General features: G+C 43.6%; 1 protein-coding gene across 2 annotated transcripts in view; it reads right to left on the bottom strand.

The window, feature by feature from the left end:
* CEP85 (centrosomal protein 85) overlaps positions 1–19,027 on the bottom strand; it is a 124,658-nt gene that overhangs the window by 38,895 nt on the left and 66,736 nt on the right. The window contains exons 7-8 of one of the 2 annotated variants that reach the window (XM_069761746.1): positions 2,934–3,119; positions 2,690–2,842 (exon numbers count right to left, since the gene is read on the bottom strand). The exons of the other annotated variant lie outside the window; for it this stretch is intronic. Of the exons in view, the coding sequence (XP_069617847.1) occupies positions 2,690–2,842; positions 2,934–3,119 (339 nt within the window). The remainder of the gene's footprint in view (positions 1–2,689; positions 2,843–2,933; positions 3,120–19,027) is intronic. 2 annotated transcript variants of the gene reach the window in all.

Here is a 19,027-nt window from a genome sequence, read left to right as displayed (position 1 = left end):
ATGGCGATAAATGTAAGGTCATGCACTTGGGTAGAAGTAATAAGATGTATAACTATGTGCTTAATTCTAAAACGCTCGGCAAAACCGTCAATGAAAAAGACCTGGGTGTATGGATGACAAACTCCTCTTCAGTGGCCAGTGTCAGGCAGCTGCTACAAAGGCAAATAAAATAATGGGATGCATTAAAAGAGGCATAGATGCACATGAGGAGAACATAATTTTACCTCTATACAAGTCACTAGTTCGACCACACGTAGAATACTGTGCACAGTTCTGGTCTCCGGTGTATAAGAAAGACATAGCTGAACTGGAGCGGGTGCAGAGAAGAGCGACCATGGTTATTAGAGGACTGGGGGGTCTGCAATACCAAGATAGGTTATTACACTTGGGGCTATTTAGTTTGGAAACACAAAGGATAAGGGGTGATCTTATTTTAATGTATAAATATATGAGGGGACAGTACAAAGACCTTTCTGATGATCTTTTTAATCATGGACCCGAGACAGGGACAAGGGGGCATCCTGTACGTCTGGGGGAAAAAAAATTTAGGCATAATAACAGACGCGGATTCTTTACTGTAAAGGTACCTTCACACTGAGCAACTTTAGAACGATAACGATAGCGATCCGTGACGTTGCAGCGTCCTGGATAGCGATATCATTGTGTTTGACACACAGCAGCGATCAGGATCCTGCTGTGACATCGCTGGTCGGAGCTGAAAGTCTGGAACTTTATTTCGTCGCTGGATCACCCGCTGACATCGCTGAATTGGCGTGTGTGACGCCGATCCAGCGATGTGTTCACTTGTAACCAGGGTAAACATCGGGTTACTAAGCGGCCCTGCGCTTAGTAACCCGATGTTTACCCTGGTTACCCAGGGACTTCGGCATCGTTGGTCGCTGGAGAGCTGTCTGTGTGACAGCTCTCCAGCGACCACACAACGACTAAACAGCGACGCTGCATTTATCGGCATCGTTGTCTATATCGCTGCAGTGTCGCTTAATGTGACGGTACCTTAAGAGCAGTGAGACTATGGAACTCTCTGCTGTATGATGCTGTAATGAGTGATTCATTACTTAAATTTAAGAGGGGATTGGATACCTTTTTTGAAAAGTTTAATGTTGCAGGGTATATATACTAGATTCCTTGATAGGGCGTTGATCCAGGGAACTAGTCTGATTGCCATATATGGCGAGTCGGGAAGGAATTTTTTCCCCCAAGGTGGAGCTTACTATTTGCCACATGGTTTTTTTTTTTGCCTTCCTCTGGATCAACATGTTAGGGCATGTTAGTCTAGGCTATGGGTTGAACTAGATGGACTTAAAGTCTTCCTTCAACCTTAATAACTATGATACTATTTACCGCAATAGTATGGTACTAGGGTAATAGTACAGTAGTTCTTTGAAGCTCACCCTGTAACGAAGCTTTATTGGAGGAGCAAGATGGCTCTTGGTTGCCATTGCAACCCACTCATTCACTGCGATCTTGATGGAGGAAACCTATGGAAGCTGATGACTGAGTGGTGGGCACTCACAATTTAAATGCCACTAATCTGACAGCAGAATTTAAATTGTTAAAACTACAGCAATGTGGTTGAAGGCAGATGCCAGACATGTGAACACAGTCTACATTTTTCTAGAATGAAGACGTTTCTGCTGTAAAATAAATAATAAGTTTTGCAGAATATAGCTAAAAATCACAGGTATAATGTGGGCTTATCTCCCAAGTCCACTCCATACACAGTATACAGCATGAAAAGAGCGAATAAAATTAAGGATTTTGTTTAACACATCATCACTACTAGTGTACTATCCGTATCAGGCAAGCTGGGTGCTTGCCTTAGCCATATGATCCCGTTTTGCTTCCTATTCAGACTCCAAAGTGGCTCAGTACAGTGCAGAATTCTGATGGTATTTCAGTGTAGCCCCAAGCCCAATTCTCTTATTTATAGTCTCTGTACATAAGAGAATTTGAGCGAAAGCTAAAATAATAAAATGTTTGTGCGCTAGCGATGTGCCGTCATTGGGTGCCATCATTGGGTGACGGACCCTGGGACGCGGGCTGCAGCATTTCGGGATCCATCACCACTAGCGCAGATAGCGCATCTGCTAGCTCTTCTGTGCTGGCATGTCGAAACTTGCATTAACCGCAGCCCATTTAACGCATGTGTTGAACAGGCTGCTTTAACGCAATGTGAACCTAGCCTAAGGCTATGTGCTCAAGTTGCAGATTTTTAGCGCTTTTGCGGCGGTTTTACGCATCCCATTATTTTAATGCAATCCTGCAACGCAGCATGTTTATTAATTTTGCGGAAAATCAGCGGTTTTGCCACTATAGAATTGTATTTGGACCATTGAACAAAAATGCTAAAAATCCACAAAAAAAACGCGAGAAATACGCGATAAAAACGCAAGCAGATTTACTGCGAAGGGAGTCCAGATTTGATCAGGAAAATTCTGCATACTTTCTGCAATGTGGGCACATACCCTATGAGTGGTCGAAACCATAGATATCTAAGGTCCTGCAATGCCTGCACACGAGGAAAGAGGCATAGCAAATCAGAATAACTATACTACATTTCTAATTGGAGGTAAAAGCTATTATAATGACACCTACTACATATCGGGATAGGATCTTGGAGATGGGAATACCCCTTTAAGTTTCTAAAGCACATGGAGTGACAACTTACCTGTATAACTTGCTTTTCGTGATCCTGTGCTGTGGGGAGATCGGCCATGTATCGCTCCAATGTCTCTATTTTCTGCTGCTTTTCTTTATTCTGTTCTACTTCTTTCTGACATTTCTTCTTCAAGGAATTAATATGGCGCTCTCTTCCTTTTACCTGCCCCAGAATACAGTCATCATTTTCACAACATAGCTTTGAGACTGAAATGAATATAAGCAGAAGAAAACAAACAAAAACAAGAACTTACACGCTCTTCTTGCTTTTTCATTTCTTCAGAGTGGTTTTGAGCCGCTTCCTTCATTGCTTCCCTTAGGCCTCTACTCTCAGACTCCATAGCACATAGTTTCTTCTCTAGTTCTGCCTTCTCTCGGCTAGTCGAATCACACTTATCAGCGAACTGTGCTCGTAAGAATGTAACCTCTTGTTGCAAATCCTAAAAACACATTTTAACATGATTTTTTTCTGTACTTTCAATTATTGTATTTTTCTAACTATAGGATGCAAACCAAGTTTAGACAGCAGAAAATAGATAAAATTCACCAAGGTTACTTACCGGTAGCCATTTTTCCCGGGACCCATGACTGCACACCTGAGAGGGATCTGCCCAGCCAGGACAAGAAACCTACTGAAATAAAAGGGTGGTACCTCTCCCCCACTTCAGTTGGGTTACAGAGCATGAGAGGACCTCGGTTAAATTACACGCATAGCCAACACCACATTATATAAACACCCCAACCATAGTGCACACCCATAAGTTGAGAAGGGGGGAGGAGAGAATATACGGGTGTGGTCCTGGGTTCAGGAAAAACTGGCAAAAGTAACCTTGGTGTCTTCCCTTCAACCATGAAAGCACACCTGAGATTTTTGGAGAATTGAAACACCTTAGGGAGGGACCCCGCTTGCAGCACCCTTCTACCAAAGGTCAAGTCAGCAGAGGAGTTAGTGTTCGGAAACTTAGCTTTCATCACCGCAGCTGAATGGTTTACATCAACAAATGTTGATGTTCCTGTGGTGTTTCCTGAAGGAGTCTTGAACTCAAACACGTAGAATAATAAAGCCACATGTACGAATAATTCTGGAATTCTAGTGATTCAGCAGCACAGAAATTTACCACAATTTTCCCAATCTGTGCTGTTGATCAGGCACTGATGACTGCTGCTGCAAATGCTGTCCTCTCGGATCCTCCATGACTGGGAGCTTTGGACATAAGCGCCTCTTCTGTGGTCATCCCCCATTTTTTGAGGGATCCACTGCACCACTTCTCAGATCAGCCTCCTCCTGTGCTCGACAATACCCATTTCCCCCCTCCACCGCAAGGACGCGCAAAGTCTCCAGGCATCCCAGCCGGCTTTTTTGACCAGGGCGCTGTTACATTGCTTCCGGCGAATGCCCTCCCACGTCACTCAGGCATGCCCATTCACCAGCGTGCCTTCCCCATGATGTCAAGTGGAGCACGCCCCCGGAAGTCTAAGTCACTATGGAGCTGCGGCTTGAAGACCGAGAGCGGCGCAGCGGATCCAGAAAAGCCGACCTGGCCCACATCTGTGCCAGCGCATACGATAAAGGTCCTCTGGATGCATGGACGGCGCCTTCAGCACCAGAAGACTGGCATACAGTCATGTGCCTGTTTTTCCAGTACAGAGACTGGAGTGGGTAAGCAGGAATAAAATAAAAAATAAAATCTTCAACCCGCCCAGGTCTCAGCACGACGGTTCCCGTCAAGACAGGAAACCCAACTGAATCGGGGAAAGTACCACCCTTTTATTTCAGTAGGTTTCCTGTCCTGGCTGGGCGGATCCCTCCCAGGTGTGCGGTCATGGGTGAAGGTAAAATTACTTAAGACAATTCTAATTCCACAAAAGTTGGGACACTGTAAATTGTAAAGAAAACAAGAACACAATGATTTGGAAATCTTATAGCCATAATTTATTCATAATATACAACACAGAACAAAAGGTGAAAGTTAGACAGCTTTCCACTTCATTTGAAAAAAAAAAACTCATTTAGAAATTGCTGGCAACACCACATCAGAAAAGTTGGGACAGACTTAACAAAAGGCTGAAAAGTAAGAAACACTAAAAGGTATGAAAAAAGCTGGAGGCTCAATTTTCAACTACGGTAAGTCACAAGACTGTAGAAAAGGAGCATGATAGAAAAAGTCTCTCCAAAGCAAAGATGGTCTGAGGTTCACCAACCTCAACAACAGCAGCTAAGAATTGTGAAGCCATTTCAGAAAAAAACATGCTTCAATCTAAAATTGTAAAAACATTGAAGATCCCACCATCATAGGTTCATAAAAAAGAATCAGATTGAGGAGAAATCCATATTCATCATCTACTGGGTCCTCAGGTGCCATTGATCTCCAACAATCAGTCTCCTCACTTCCCATATGTTTACAAACTGCTGTAAACATAAGAGATGCTACACAATGCTAGACATGGCTCTGTCCCAACATTATATTGGGGTGTTGCTGTTATCAATTTCTAAGTGAATTAAAGGAACTGTAAGCACAGAATGACTGTTCAAATTAAGTCTTGCAGCTTCACAGTGGGGCCAATTGTTTAAATGACCTTCCCACCTGCTAAGTTTCCCCTCTATCCCATCCCCTTCGATTGACCACTGAGTCAGAAAAGGTCATAGATGGAAACCAGCAGGTGGGAAAGTATTTAAAATGATTGGCCCAGTCGTGAAGCACAGAGCACCTGTACTTGGTTTGAACAGTCATTCTGTGTTGACAAGAATCACTTTAAAAATTCTTCACACTCAGCTCCTACATGCAGGTGTTTCTCACAAAATTATAATATCAAAAAGTTAATTACAGTTCTTCAATACAAAAAGTGAAACTCAATATAAAGAGTCATTACAGTGTGATCTATTTCAAGTGTTTATTTCTGTTAATGTTGATGACTACAGCTTACAGACAATGAAAACCCAAAAGTCATCTCGGTAAATTAGAATAATTAACAAAAAACCCCTGCAAAGGCTTCCTAAGCTTTTAAAAAAGTCCCTTAGTCTGTTTCAGTAGGCTCCACAATCATGGGGAAGACTGCTGACTTGACAGATGTCCAGAAGGCAGTTATTGACACACTCCACGAGGATGGTAAGCCAGAAAAGGTAATTGCTAAAGAAGCTGGCTGTTCACAGAGTGCTGTATCCAAGCATATCAATGGTAAGTTGAGTGGAAGGAAAAAGTGGTAGAAAAAGGTGCACAAGCAATCGGCATAAACACAGCCTTGAAAGGATTAAGAAAAGGCCATTCAAAAATTTTGGATTCACAAGGAGTGGTATGCTGATGAGTCATTGCTTCAAGAGCCACCACACACAGATGTATCCAGGACATTTGCAACAAGTGTTGCATTCCTTGTGTCAAGCCACTCATGACCAATAGACAACGCCAGAAGCATCTTCTTACCTGGGCCAAGGAGAAAAAGAACTGGACTGTTGCTCAGTGATCCAAGGTGCTTTCAGATGAAAGTAAATTTTGCATTTCATTTGGAAATCAAGGTCCCAGAGTCTGGAGGAAGAGCGTAGAGGCACACAATCCAAGCTGCTTGAGGTCTAGTGTGAAGTTTCCACAATCAGTGATGGTTTGGAGAGCCATGTCTGCTGCTGGTGTAGGTCCACTGTGTTTTAATCAAGACCAAAGTCACGCTCCCGTCTACCAGGAAATTTTAGAGCACTTCATGCTCCCCTCTGCTGGCAAGCTTTTTGGAGATGGAAATGTTTTTCTCCAGCATGATTTGGCACCTGTCCACAATCCCAAAAAAACCAATACCCGGTTTAAAAACAACTTCATTGATTGGCCAGCAAACTCGCCTGACCTTAACCCTATATTGTCAAGAGAAGGTGAGATACCAGACCCAATGATGCAGACGAGCTGAAGGCTGCAATCAAAAGCAACCTGGGCTTCCATAACATCTCAGCAGTGCCACAGGCTGATCACCTCCATGCCACGCCTCACTAATGCAGTAATTGATGAAAAGGAGTATTGAATATGAAAGGGATTGGAAATCCAGTGAGGCATATGTGGCAAAATTAAGAAAAAAAAGGTTGTAAAAAATGAATAAAATTCAAAAACAAAGATGGAGTCACCAGCGGCACACTGACCAACGCTTTTCAGTTAAGGAGCCTTATTCATGGCAACTAGGGTTGAGCGACTTTTACTTTTATAGGATCGGGTCGGGTTTCACGAAACCCGACTTTTTAAAAAGTCAGGTCGAGTGAAATCGGCCGATCCTATAAAAAAAGTCGGGGTCGGCCGAAACACGAAACTCAATGCAGTGCATTGGGTTTCCAATGGTTCCCAGGGTCTGAAGGAGAGGAAACTCCTTCAGGCCCTGGGATCCATATTTAAGTGTAAAATAAAGAATTAAAATAAAAAATATTGCTATACTCACCCTCTGACGCGCCCTGGCACTAACCGGCAGCCTGCCTTCCTTAGAATCAGCGCGTGAACGGCCTTAAATGACGTTGCGGCTTGTGATTGGTCGCGCGACCGCCCATGTGACCGCTCGCACGACCAATCACAAGCCGCGACGTCACCGAAGGTCCTTCAAGCGCTGATTCTTAGGAAGGAATGCTGCTGAAAAGAAGCAGGGCGCGTCCGAGGGTGAGTATATTCCTATTAGGTATATACTCACCCTCGGACGCGCCCCGCTTCTTTCCGGCAGCATTCCTTCCTAAAAATCAGCTCTTGAAGGACCTTCGGTGACGTCGCGGCTTGTGATTGGTCGCGCGAGCGGTCACATGGGCGGTCGCGCGACCAATCACAAGCCGCAACGTCATCTAAGGCCGTTCACGCGCTGATTCTAAGGAAGGAAGGCTGCCGGTTAGTACCAGGGCGCGTCAGAGGGTGAGTATAGCAATATTTTTTATTTTAATTCTTTATTTTACACTTAAATATGGATTCCGATACCGATTTCCGATATTGCAAACATACCGGAACTCGGTATCGGAATTCTGATACCAGATTCAGAAGATCGCCGACCTCATGGCCGACCCCACACAGGGGTCGGGTCAGGTTTCATGAAACCCGACTTTACCAAAAGTCGGCGACTTCTGAAAATGGCCGACCCGTTTCGCTCAACCCTGATGGCAACGTACAATATACAAGGTACTGTAGAATATAATATATATATATATATACATACATACATACATACATACATACACACACACACACCGGTACATACAAAGACAACACACTTAGCTGAAGAGCTCGGCGTTGCCTGGGCATAGTAAGTATCTGTGGTTAGTTATAGCACCTCACTTCTCATATTTTCCCATCACGCCTCTCATTTTCCCCCTCACTCCTCTCATTCCCCCCTAACACTTGTCATTTTCCGATCACTCCACTATTTTCCCTCACACCTTTTCATCTTCACCTCACACCCCTCATTTTCACCTCAGTATATACATGTTTGTCATCTCCCTTATATATAGTATACACCTGTATGTCATCTCCTGTATATAGTATATACCTGTATGTCATCTCCCTTGTAAACAGTATATACCTGCTGTATGCCATCTTCTCCTGTATATTGTATATACCTAAGTGTCATTTCCTCCTGTATATAGTATATACCTGTATGTCATCTCCTCCTATATATAGTATATACCTGTATGTCATCTCCTGTATATAGTATATACCTGTATGTCATCTCCCCTGTATATACCTGCTGTATGTCATCTCCTCCTGTATATACACCTATTGGTCATCTCCTCTTTTATATAATATACAGTTGTGGCCAAAAGTATTGACACCCCTGCAATTCTGTCAGAGAATACTCAGTCTCTTCCTGAAAATGATTGCAAACACAAATTCTTTGGTATTATCTTCATTTAATTTGTCTTAAATGAAAAAACACAAAAGAGAATGAAGCAAAAAGCAAAACATTGATCATTTCACACAAAACTCCAAAAATGGGCCAGACAAAAGTATTAGCACCCTCAGCATAATACTTGGTTGCACAACCTTTAGCCAAAATAACTGCGACCAACCGCTTCCGGTAACCATCAATGAGTTTCTTACAATGCTCTGCTGGAATTTTAGACCATTGTTCTTTGGCAAACTGCTCCAGGTCCCTGATATTTGAAGGGTGCCTTCTCCAAACTGCCATTTTTAGATCTCTCCACAGGTGTTCTATGGCAGGGGTGTCAAACTGCATTCCTCAAGGGCTGCAAACAGGTCATGTTTTCAGGATTTCCTTGTACTGCACAGGTGATAGTTTAACCCCTTAACGACCGCCGATACGCCTTTTAACGGCGGCAGTTAAGGGTATTTAAACCACAGCGCCGTTAATTAACGGCGCTGTGGAAAAAGTAAATAGCGCCCCCCAGAGTCCGATTTTCTCCGGGGTCTCGGCTGCCAGGGGTAGCCGAGACCCCAGAGAACATGATTCAGGGTTTTTTTTACCGACCCCGCTTTTGCAATCGCCAGTAATTAACCGTTTACCGGCGATCGCAAGAAAAAAAACAAAAAAACGCGATTTCCCTTTTAATTTCTCTGTCCTCCGATGTGATCGCACACCAGAGGACAGAGACAGGGTCCCAGATAGCCCCCCAATACTCACCTGTCTTCCCCGGTGCTCCTCGTGGCTCCCGATGGGCGCCGCCATCTTTTTCCGGCAAAAAAATGGCGGGCGCATGTGCAGTGCGCCCGCCGGCCGGCATCAGGAGAATCTTTGGGGTCTCGGCTGCCGGGGGTAGCCGAGACCCCAAAGAACATGATCGGGGTCGGTTATACCGACCCCTGTTTTGCGATTGCCGGTAATTAACTGTTTGCCGGCGATCGCAAAAAAAAAAAAAAAAAAGTGGTGTGTAATTCTCTGTCTTCTGATGTGATCGCACATCAGAGGACAGAGAAATAGGGGGATTCGGGGACCCGATTATACTTACCGGTGTCCCTGGGTCCTCCGGCTTCTTTTCCTGGCCGCCAGCGTCTTCTTTGGCAAACAAAATGGCGGGAGCATGCACAGTGCACCCGCTATCTGCTGGCCGGCAGGAGAAAGCAGTTGGGGCTAAAATTAGGGCTAGGGCTAGGGTTGGGGCTAAATATAGTGTTAGGCTTCTTTCACACTTGCGTCGGTACGGGGCCGTCGCAATGCGTCGGCTCAACATACCGACGCACGTTGTAAAAATTGTGCACAACGTAGGTAGCGGATGCAGTTTTTCAACGCATCCGCTGCCCAATCTATGTCCTGGGGAGGAGGGGGCGGAGTTACGGCCACGCATGCGCGGTCGGAAATGGCGGACGCGACGTACAAAAAAACATTACACTGAAAGATTTTTTGTGCCGACGGTCCGCCAAAACACAACTGATCCAGTGCACGTCGCGATCCATCGGCAATACAATTCTATGGGCAAAAAACGCATCCTGCGGTCACATTTGCAGGATCCGTTTTTTGTCCAAAACGAAGGATTGCGACGGATGCCAAACGACGCAAGTGTGAAAGTAGCCTTAGGGCTAGGGTTAGAGCTAAAGTTAGGGTTGGGGCTAAATTTAGGGTTAGGGTTAGAGCTAGGGTTGGGGCTAAAGTTAGGGCTAGGGTTGTGGCTAAAGTTAGGGTTAGAGTTGGGATTAGGGTTGGCATTAGGGTTACGCTTGGGATTAGGGTTAAGATTAGGAGTGTATTGGGATTAGGGTTAGGTTTGAGGTTAGGGTTGAGATTAGGATTAGGGGTGCGTTGGATTTAGGGTTTTGATTAGGGTTATGGTTAGGGTTGACATTAGGGTTGTTTTGGGGTAAGGGTTGTGATTATCGTTAGGGTTGTGATTAGGATTATGGATCGGGTTGGGATTAGGGTTAGGGGTGTGTTGGGGTTAGGGTTGGAGCTAGAATGGGGGGGTTTCCACTGTTTAGGTACATCAGGGGGACTCCAAACACGACAGCCAATTTTGCGCTCAAAAAGTCAAATGGTGCTCCCTCCCTTCTGAGCTCTGCCGTGCGCTTAAACAGTGGTTTACCCCCACATATGGGGCATCAGCGTACTCGGGATAAATTGGACAACAACTTTAGTGATCCAATTTCTCCTGTTACCCTTGTAAAAATAAAAACTTGGGGGCTACAAAATCTTGTTTGTGGAAAAAAAAATATTTTTTATTTTCACGACTCTGCATTCTAAACTTCTGTGAAGCACTTGGGCATTGAAAGTTCTCACCACACATCTAGATAAGTTCCTTGGGGGGTCTAGTTTCCAAAATGGGGTCACTTGTGGGGGGTTACTACAGTTTAGGCACATCAGGGGCTCTCCAAACGCGACATGGCGTCCGATCTCAATTCCAGCCAATTCTACATTGAAAAAGTAAAACGGCACTCCTTCACTTCCAAGCTCTGCGGTGCGCCCAAACAGTGGTTTACCACCACATATGAGGTATTGGCGTGTTCAGGAGAAATTGCATAACAAAATTTATGGTTACATTTCTGTTTTTACACATGTGAAAATAAAAAAAAATGGTTCTGAATTAAGATGTTTGCAAAAAAAAGTTAAATGTTCATTTTTTCCTTCCACATTGTTTCAGTTCCTGTGAAGCACGTAAAGGGTTAATAAACTTCTTGAATGTGGTTTTGAGCACCTTGAGGGGTGCAGTTTTTAGAATGGTGTCACACTTGGGTATTTTCTATCATATAGACCCCTCAAAATGACTTCAAATGTGATGTAGTCCCTAAAAAAAAAATGGTGTAAAAATGAGAAATTGCTGGTCAACCTTTAACCCTTATGACTCCCTAACAAAAAAAAAATGTTGTTTCCAAAATTGTGCTGATGTAAAGTAGACATGTGGGAAATGTTATTTATTAACTATTTTTCGTGACATCTCTCTGATTTAAGGACATAAAAATACAAAGTTTTAAAATTGCAAAATTTTAAAATTTTTTGCCATATTTCCGTTTTTTTCATAAATAATCGCAAGTAATATCGAAGAAATGTTACCACTAACATGCAGTACAATATGTCACAAAAAAACAATCTCAGAATCAACGGGATCCGTTAAAGCGTTCCAGAGTTATAACCTCAAAGTGACAGTGGTCAGAATTGTAAAAATTGGCTCGGTCATTAAGTACCAAGTTGGCTCTGTCACTAAGGGGTTAAATCACCAACTCATTATTTGTGTAGGTGATTAAATTATCACCTGCACAGTACAAGGAAATCCTGAAAACATGACCTGTTTGCAGCCCTCGAGGAATGCAGTTTGACACCCCTGTTCTATGGGATTCAGGTCTGGATTCATTGCTGGCCACCTTAGAAGTCTCCAGTGCTTTCTCTCAAACCATTTTCTAGTGCTTTTTGAAGTGTGTTTTGGGTCATTGTCCTGCTGGAAGACTCATGACCTCTGAGGGAGACCCAGCTTTCTCACACTGGGCCCTACATTATGCTGCAAAATTTGTTGGTAGTCTTCAGACTTCATAATGCCATGCACACGGTCAAGCAGTCCAGTGCCAGAGGCAGCAAAGCAACCCCAAAACATCAGGGAACCTCCGCCATGTTTGACTATAGGGACCGTGTTCTTTTCTTTGAATGCCTCTTTTCTCCTGTAAACTCTATGTTGATGCCCAAAAAGCTCTACTTTTGTCTCATCTGACCAGAAAACATTCTTCCAAAATGTTTTAGGCTTTTTCAGGTAAGTTTTGGCAAACTCCAGCCTGGCTTTATGTCTCGGGGTAAGTGGGGTCTTCCTGGGTCTCCTACCATACAGTCCCTTTCCATTCAGACGCCAACGGATAGTACGGGTTGACACTGTTGTACCTTCGGACTGCAGGGCAGCTTGAACATGTTTGGATGTTAGTCGAGGTTCTTTATCCAACATCTGCACAAGCTTGCGTTGAAATCTCTTGCCAATTTTTCTTTTCCGTCCACATCTAGGGAGGTTAGCCACAGCACCATGGGCTTTAAACTTCTTGATGACACTGCGCACGGTAGACACAGGAACATTCAGGTCTTTGGAGATGGACTTGTAGCCTTGAGATTGCTCATACTTCCTCCCAATTTGGTTTCTCAAGTCCTCAGACAGTTCTTTGGTCTTCTTTCTTTTCTCCATGCTCAATGTGGTACACACAAGGACACAGGACAGAGGTTGAGTCAACTTTAATCCATGTCAACTGGCTGCAAGTGTGATTTAGTTATTGCCAACACCTGTTAGGTGCCACATGTAGGTTACAGGTGCTGTTAATTACCCAAGTTAGAGAAGCATCACATGATTTTTCTAACAGTGCCAATACTTTTGTCCACCCCCTTTATGTTTGGTGTGGAATTATATCCAATTTATCTTTAGGACAATTATTTTTGTGTTTTTTCATTTAAGACAAATTAAATGAAGATAATAAAGAATTTGTTTGCAATCATTTTCAGGAAGAAACTGAGTATTATCTGACAGAATTGCAGAGGTGTCAATACTTTTGGCCACAACTGTATACTGTATGTCATCTCTTCCTGTATATTATATATACGTGTGTCATCTCCTCCTGTATATAGTATATACCTGTGTGTCATCTCCCCTGTATATAGTATATACCTGTGCGTCATCATCTCCTGTATATAGTATATACCTGTGCGTCATCGCCTCCTGTATATAGTATATACTTGTGCGTCATCTCCTCCTGTATATAGTATATACCTGTGCGTCATCTCCCCTGTATATAGTATATACCTGTGTGTCATCTCCCCTGTATATAGTATATACCTGTGTATATACACACATACCTACAGTCTCAAGATCACATGGTATATATCGACCAATGGAGATGGAGGTAGTAAAACGGCGCGCCTGAGAGATTGCCTAACCATCAGTGTACATGCTAACCCCTTTCTGCCATCCGACGCACTATCCTGTCCATGTGACCTGGGACTTAATTCCCATGGATGGGATAGTACGTCATGGGGGAGCGCGGCCGGGTGTCAGCTGATTTTCACAGCTGACATCCGGGACAATGTGCCGAGAGCGGAGCGCTCCCGGCACATTAACCCCCAAAATACTGGGATAAAACAGGATCGCAGCGTTCCGGCGGCATAGGGAAGCATCGCACAGTGAGGGGGCTCCCTGCATGCTTCCCTGAGACCCTCAGAACAACGCTATGTGATCGCGTTGTTCTGAGGGTCTCCTCTGTCCTCCTCCCTGCAGGCCTCGGATCCAAGATGTCCGCGTGGGTCCTTCCGGGTCCTGCAGGGAGGTGGCTTGTCAGTGCCTGCTGTGAGCAGGCACTGAAGCCGCCTGCACTGCCTGTCAGATCACTGATCTGACATAGTGCTCTTCAAAGTGTCAGATCAGCGATCTGACACTATGTAGTGATGTCCCACCCTGTGAAATAAAAAAAAAAAACTGACATGTAAAAATGTTTTTTAACCCCTTTCTGCCATTAGACGTACTATTGCGTCCATGTGGGGTGGGCTTTTCTTCCCAAGGACGCAATAGTACGTCATATGCGATCGGCAGCGCTCACGGGGGGAGCGCCGCCGATCGCGGCCGGGTGTCAGCTGTTTATCGCAGCTGACATCCGGCACTATGTGCCAGGAGCGGTCACGGACCGCCCCCGGCACATTAACCCCCGGCACACCGCGATCAAAGATGATCGCGATGTGCCGGCGGTACAGGGAAGCACCGCGCAGGGAGGGGGCTCCCTGCGGGCTTCCCTGAGCCCCCCGCAGCAACGCGATGTGATCGCGTTGCTGCGAGGGTCTCACCTCCCTCCCTGCTCCCTCCAGCCCCGGATCCAAGATGGCCGCGGATCCGGGTCCTGCAGGGAGGGAGGTGGCTTCACAGAGCCTGCTCAGAGCAGGCACTGTGAAGCTGCCTGCACTCCTATCAGATCAGTGATCTGACAGAGTGCTGTGCAAACTGTCAGATCACTGATCTGTGATGTCCCCCCCTGGGACAAAGTAAAAAAGTAAAAAAAAAAAATTTCAAATGTGTAAAAAAAAATTAAAAAAAATATTCCAAAATAATGAAAAAAAAATAAAAATATTATTCCCATAAATACATTTCTTTATCTAAATAAAAAAAAAAAAACAATAAAAGTACACATATTTAGTATCGCCGCGTCCGTAACGGCCCGACCTATAAAACTGGCCCACTAGTTAACCCCTTCAGTAAACACCGTAAGAAAAAAAAAAAAAAAACGAGGCAAAAAACAACGCTTTATTATCATACCGCCGAACAAAAAGTGGAATAACACGCGATCAAAAAGACAGATATAACTAACCATGGTACCGCTGAAAACGTCATCTTGTCCCGCAAAAAACGAGCCGCCATACAGCATCATCAGCAAAAAAATAAAAAAGTTATAGCCCTGAGAATAAAGCGATGCAAAAATAATTATTTTTTCTATAAAATAGTTTTTATCGTATAAAAGCGCCAAAACATAAAAAAATGATATAAATGAGGTGTCGCTGTAATCGTACTGACCCGAAGAATAAAACTGCTTCATCAATTTTACCAAACGCGGAACGGTATAAACGCCTCCCCCAAAAGAAATTCATGAATAGCTGGTTTTTGGTCATTCTGCCTCACAAAAATCGGAATAAAAAGCGATCAAAAAATGTCACGTGCCCGAAAATGTTACCAATAAAAACATCAACTCGTCCCGCAAAAACCAAGACCTCACATGACTCTGTGGACCAGAATATAGAAAAATTATAGCTCTCAAAATGTGGTAACGCAAAAAATATTTTTTGCAATAAAAAGCGTCTTTCAGTGTGTGACGGCTGCCAATCATAAAAATCCGCTAAAAAACCCGCTATAAAAGTAAATCAAACCCCCCTTCATCACCCCCTTAGTTAGGGAAAAATTAAAAAAATGTATTTATTTCCATTTTCCCATTAGGGCTAGGGTTAGAGTTAGGGCTAGGGTTAGGGCTAGGGCTAGGGTTAGGGCTAGGGTTAGGGCTAGGGTTAGGGTTAGGGCTAGGGCTAGGGTTAGGGTTAGGGCTAGGGTTAGGGCTAGGGTTAGGGCTAGGGTTAGGGCTAGGGTTAGGGCTAGGGTTAGGATTAGGGTTAGGGCTAGGGTTAGGGCTAGGGCTACAGTTTGGGTTGGGGCTAAAGTTACAGTTAGGGTTTAGATTACATTTACGGTTGGGAATAGGGTTGGGATTAGGGTTAGGGGTGTGTCAGGGTTAGAGGTGTTGTTAGGGTTACTGTTGGGATTAGGGTTAGGGATGTGTTTGGATTAGGGTTTCAGTTATAATTGGGGGGTTTCCACTGTTTAGGCACATCAGGGGCTCTCCAAACGCGACATGGCGTCCGATCTCAATTCCAGCCAATTCTGCGTTGAAAAAGTAAAACAGTGCTTCTTCCCTTCCGAGCTCTCCCGTGTGCCCAAACAGGGGTTTACCCCAACATATGGGGTATCAGCGTACTCAGGACAAATAGGACAACAACTTTTGGGGTCCAATTTCTCCTGCTACCCTTGGGAAAATACAAAACTCGGGGCTAAAACATATTTTTTGTGGGGAAAAAAAAGATTTTTTATTTTCACGGCTCTGCGTTATAAACTGTAGTGAAACACTTGGGGGTTCAAAGTTCTCACAACACATCTAGATTAGTTCCCTGGGGGGTCTAGTTTCCAATATGGGGTCACTTGTGGGGGGTTTCTACTGTTTAGGTACATTAGGGGTTCTGCAAACGCAATGTGACGTCTGCAGACCATTCCATCTAAGTCTGCATTCCAAATGGCGCTCCTTCCCTTCCGAGCTCTGCCATGCGCTCAAACGTTGGTTTCCCCCAACATACGGGGTATCAGCGTACTCAGGACAAATTGGACAACAACTTTTGGGGTCGAATTTCTCCTCTTACCCTCGGGAAAATACAAAACTGGGGGCTAAAAAATAATTTTGGGGGGAAAGATTTTTTTTTTTAATTTTCACGGCTCTGCGTTACAAACTGTAGTGAAACACTTGGGGGTTCAAAGATATCACAACACATCTAGATGAGTTCCTTAGGGGGTCTAGTTTCCAAAATGGTGTCACTTGTGGGAGGTTTCTACTGTTTAGGTACATTAGGGGCTCTGCAAATGCAATGTGACACCTGCAGACCATTCCATCTAAGTCCTCATTCCAAATGGAGCTCCTTCCCTTCCGAGCCCTCCCATGCGCCCAAACAGTGGTTCCCCCCCACATATGGGGTATCAGCGCACTCAGGACAAATTGGACAACAAATTGTGGGGTCGAATTTCTCCTTTTACCCTCGGGAAAATACAAAACTGGGGGCTAAAAAATAATTTTTGTGGGAAAAAATTTTTTTTTTATTTTTACGGCTCTCCATTATAAACTTCTGTGAAGCCCTTGGTGGGTCAAAGCGCTCAGCACACATCTAGATAAGTTCCTAAGGGGGTCTACTTTCCAAAATGGTGTCACTTGTGGGGGGTTTCTACTGTTTAGGTACATTAGGGGCTCTGCAAACGCAATGTGACACCTGCAGACCATTCCATCTAAGTCTGCATTCAAATGGCACTCCTTCCCTTCTGAGCCCTCCCATGTGCCCAAACAGTGGTTCCCCCCACATATGGTGTATCATCGCACTCAGGACAAATTGGGCAACAAATTTTGGGGTCCAATTTCTCCTGTTACCCTCAGGAAAATACAAAACTGGGGGCTAAAAAAATAATTTTTGTGGGAAAAAAATTTTGTTTTATTTTTACGGCTCTGCATTATAAACTTCTGTGAAGCACTTGGTGGGTCAAAGTGCTCACCACACCTCTAGATAAGTTCCTTAGGGGGTCTACTTTCCAAAATGGTGTCATTTGTGGGGGGTTTCAATGTTTAGGCACATCAGTGGCTCTTCAAACGCAACATGGCGTCCCATCTCAATTCCTGTCAATTTAGCTTTGAAAAGTCAAACGGCGCTCCTTCCCTTCCGAGCTCTCCCATCCACCCAAACAGTGGTTTACCCCCACATATGGGGTATCCGCGTACTCAGGACAAATTGTACAACAACTTTTGGGGTCCAATTTCTTCTCTTACCCTTGGGAAAATAAAAAATTGGGGGCAAAAAGATAATTTTTGTGAAAAAATATGATTTTTTATTTTTACGGTTCTACATTATAAACTTCTGTGAAGCACTTGTTGGGTCAAAGTGCTCACCACACCTCTAGATAAGTTCCTTAGGGGGTCTACTTTCCAAAATGGTGTCACTTGTGGGGGGTTTCAATGTTTAGCCACATCAGGGGCTCTCCAAACGAAACATGGCGTCCCATCTCAATTCCAGTCAATTTTGCATTGAAAAGTCAAATGGCGCTCCTTCGCTTCCGAGCTCTGCCATGCGCCCAAACAGTGGTTTACCCCCACATGTGGGGTATTGGCATACTCAGGACAAATTGTACAACAATGTTTGGGGTCCATTTTCTCCTGTTACCCTTGGTAAAATAAAACAAATTGGAGCTGAATTACATTTTTTGTGAAAAAAAGTTAAATGTTCATTTTTATTTAAACATTCAAAAAATTCCTGTGAAGCACCAGAAGGGTTAATAAACTTCTTGAATATGGTTTTGAGCACCTTGAGGGGTGTAGTTTTTAGAATGGTGTCACACTTGGGTATTTTCTATCATATAGACCCCTCAAAATGACTTCAAATGAGATGTGGTCCCTAAAATAAAATGGTGTTGTAGAAATGAGAAATTGCTGGTCAACTTTTAACCCTTATAACTCCCTAACAAAAAAAAATTTTGGTTCCAAAATTGTGCTGATGTAAAGTAGACATGTGGGAAATGTTACTTATTAAGTATTTTGTGTGACATATCTCTGTGATTTAATTGCATAAAAATTCAAAGTTGGAAAATTGCGAAATTTTCATAATTTTCGCCAAATTTCCGTTTTTTTCACAAATAAACGCAGGTACTATCAAATAATTTTTACCATTGTCATGAAGTACAATATGTCACGAGAAAACAATGTCAGAATCACCAGGATCCATTGAAGCGTTCCAGAGTTATAACCTCATAAAGGGACAGTGGTCAGAATTGTAAAAATTGGCCCGGTCATTAACGTGCAAACCACCCTTGGGGGTAAAGGGGTTAAAAATTCCTGAATAAAAAATATATATAAAATATTGTTCCAATACATATATTTGTGTAAAAAAACAAACAAAAAAAAAAAACAAGTACACATTTAGTATCGCCGCGTCTGTAACGACCCGACCTATAAAACGGTCCCACTAGTTAACCCCTTCAGCGAACACCATGAAAAAAAAATAAATAAAAAAAATGAGGCAAATATAGCACCAAAAACAAAAAAAAAAATGACAAATGAGGTATCGCTGTAGTCGTACTAACTGGAAGAATAAAATGGATTTATTAATTTATTAATTTTACCACACTATGAACGGTATAAACGCCCCACCCAAAAGAAATTCATGAATT

This window comes from Ranitomeya imitator, chromosome 3 (assembly GCF_032444005.1).
Source record: "Ranitomeya imitator isolate aRanImi1 chromosome 3, aRanImi1.pri, whole genome shotgun sequence".
NCBI classification, from domain to species: domain Eukaryota; kingdom Metazoa; phylum Chordata; class Amphibia; order Anura; family Dendrobatidae; genus Ranitomeya; species Ranitomeya imitator.
This window is presented reverse-complemented; position numbering and strand designations above follow the sequence as displayed.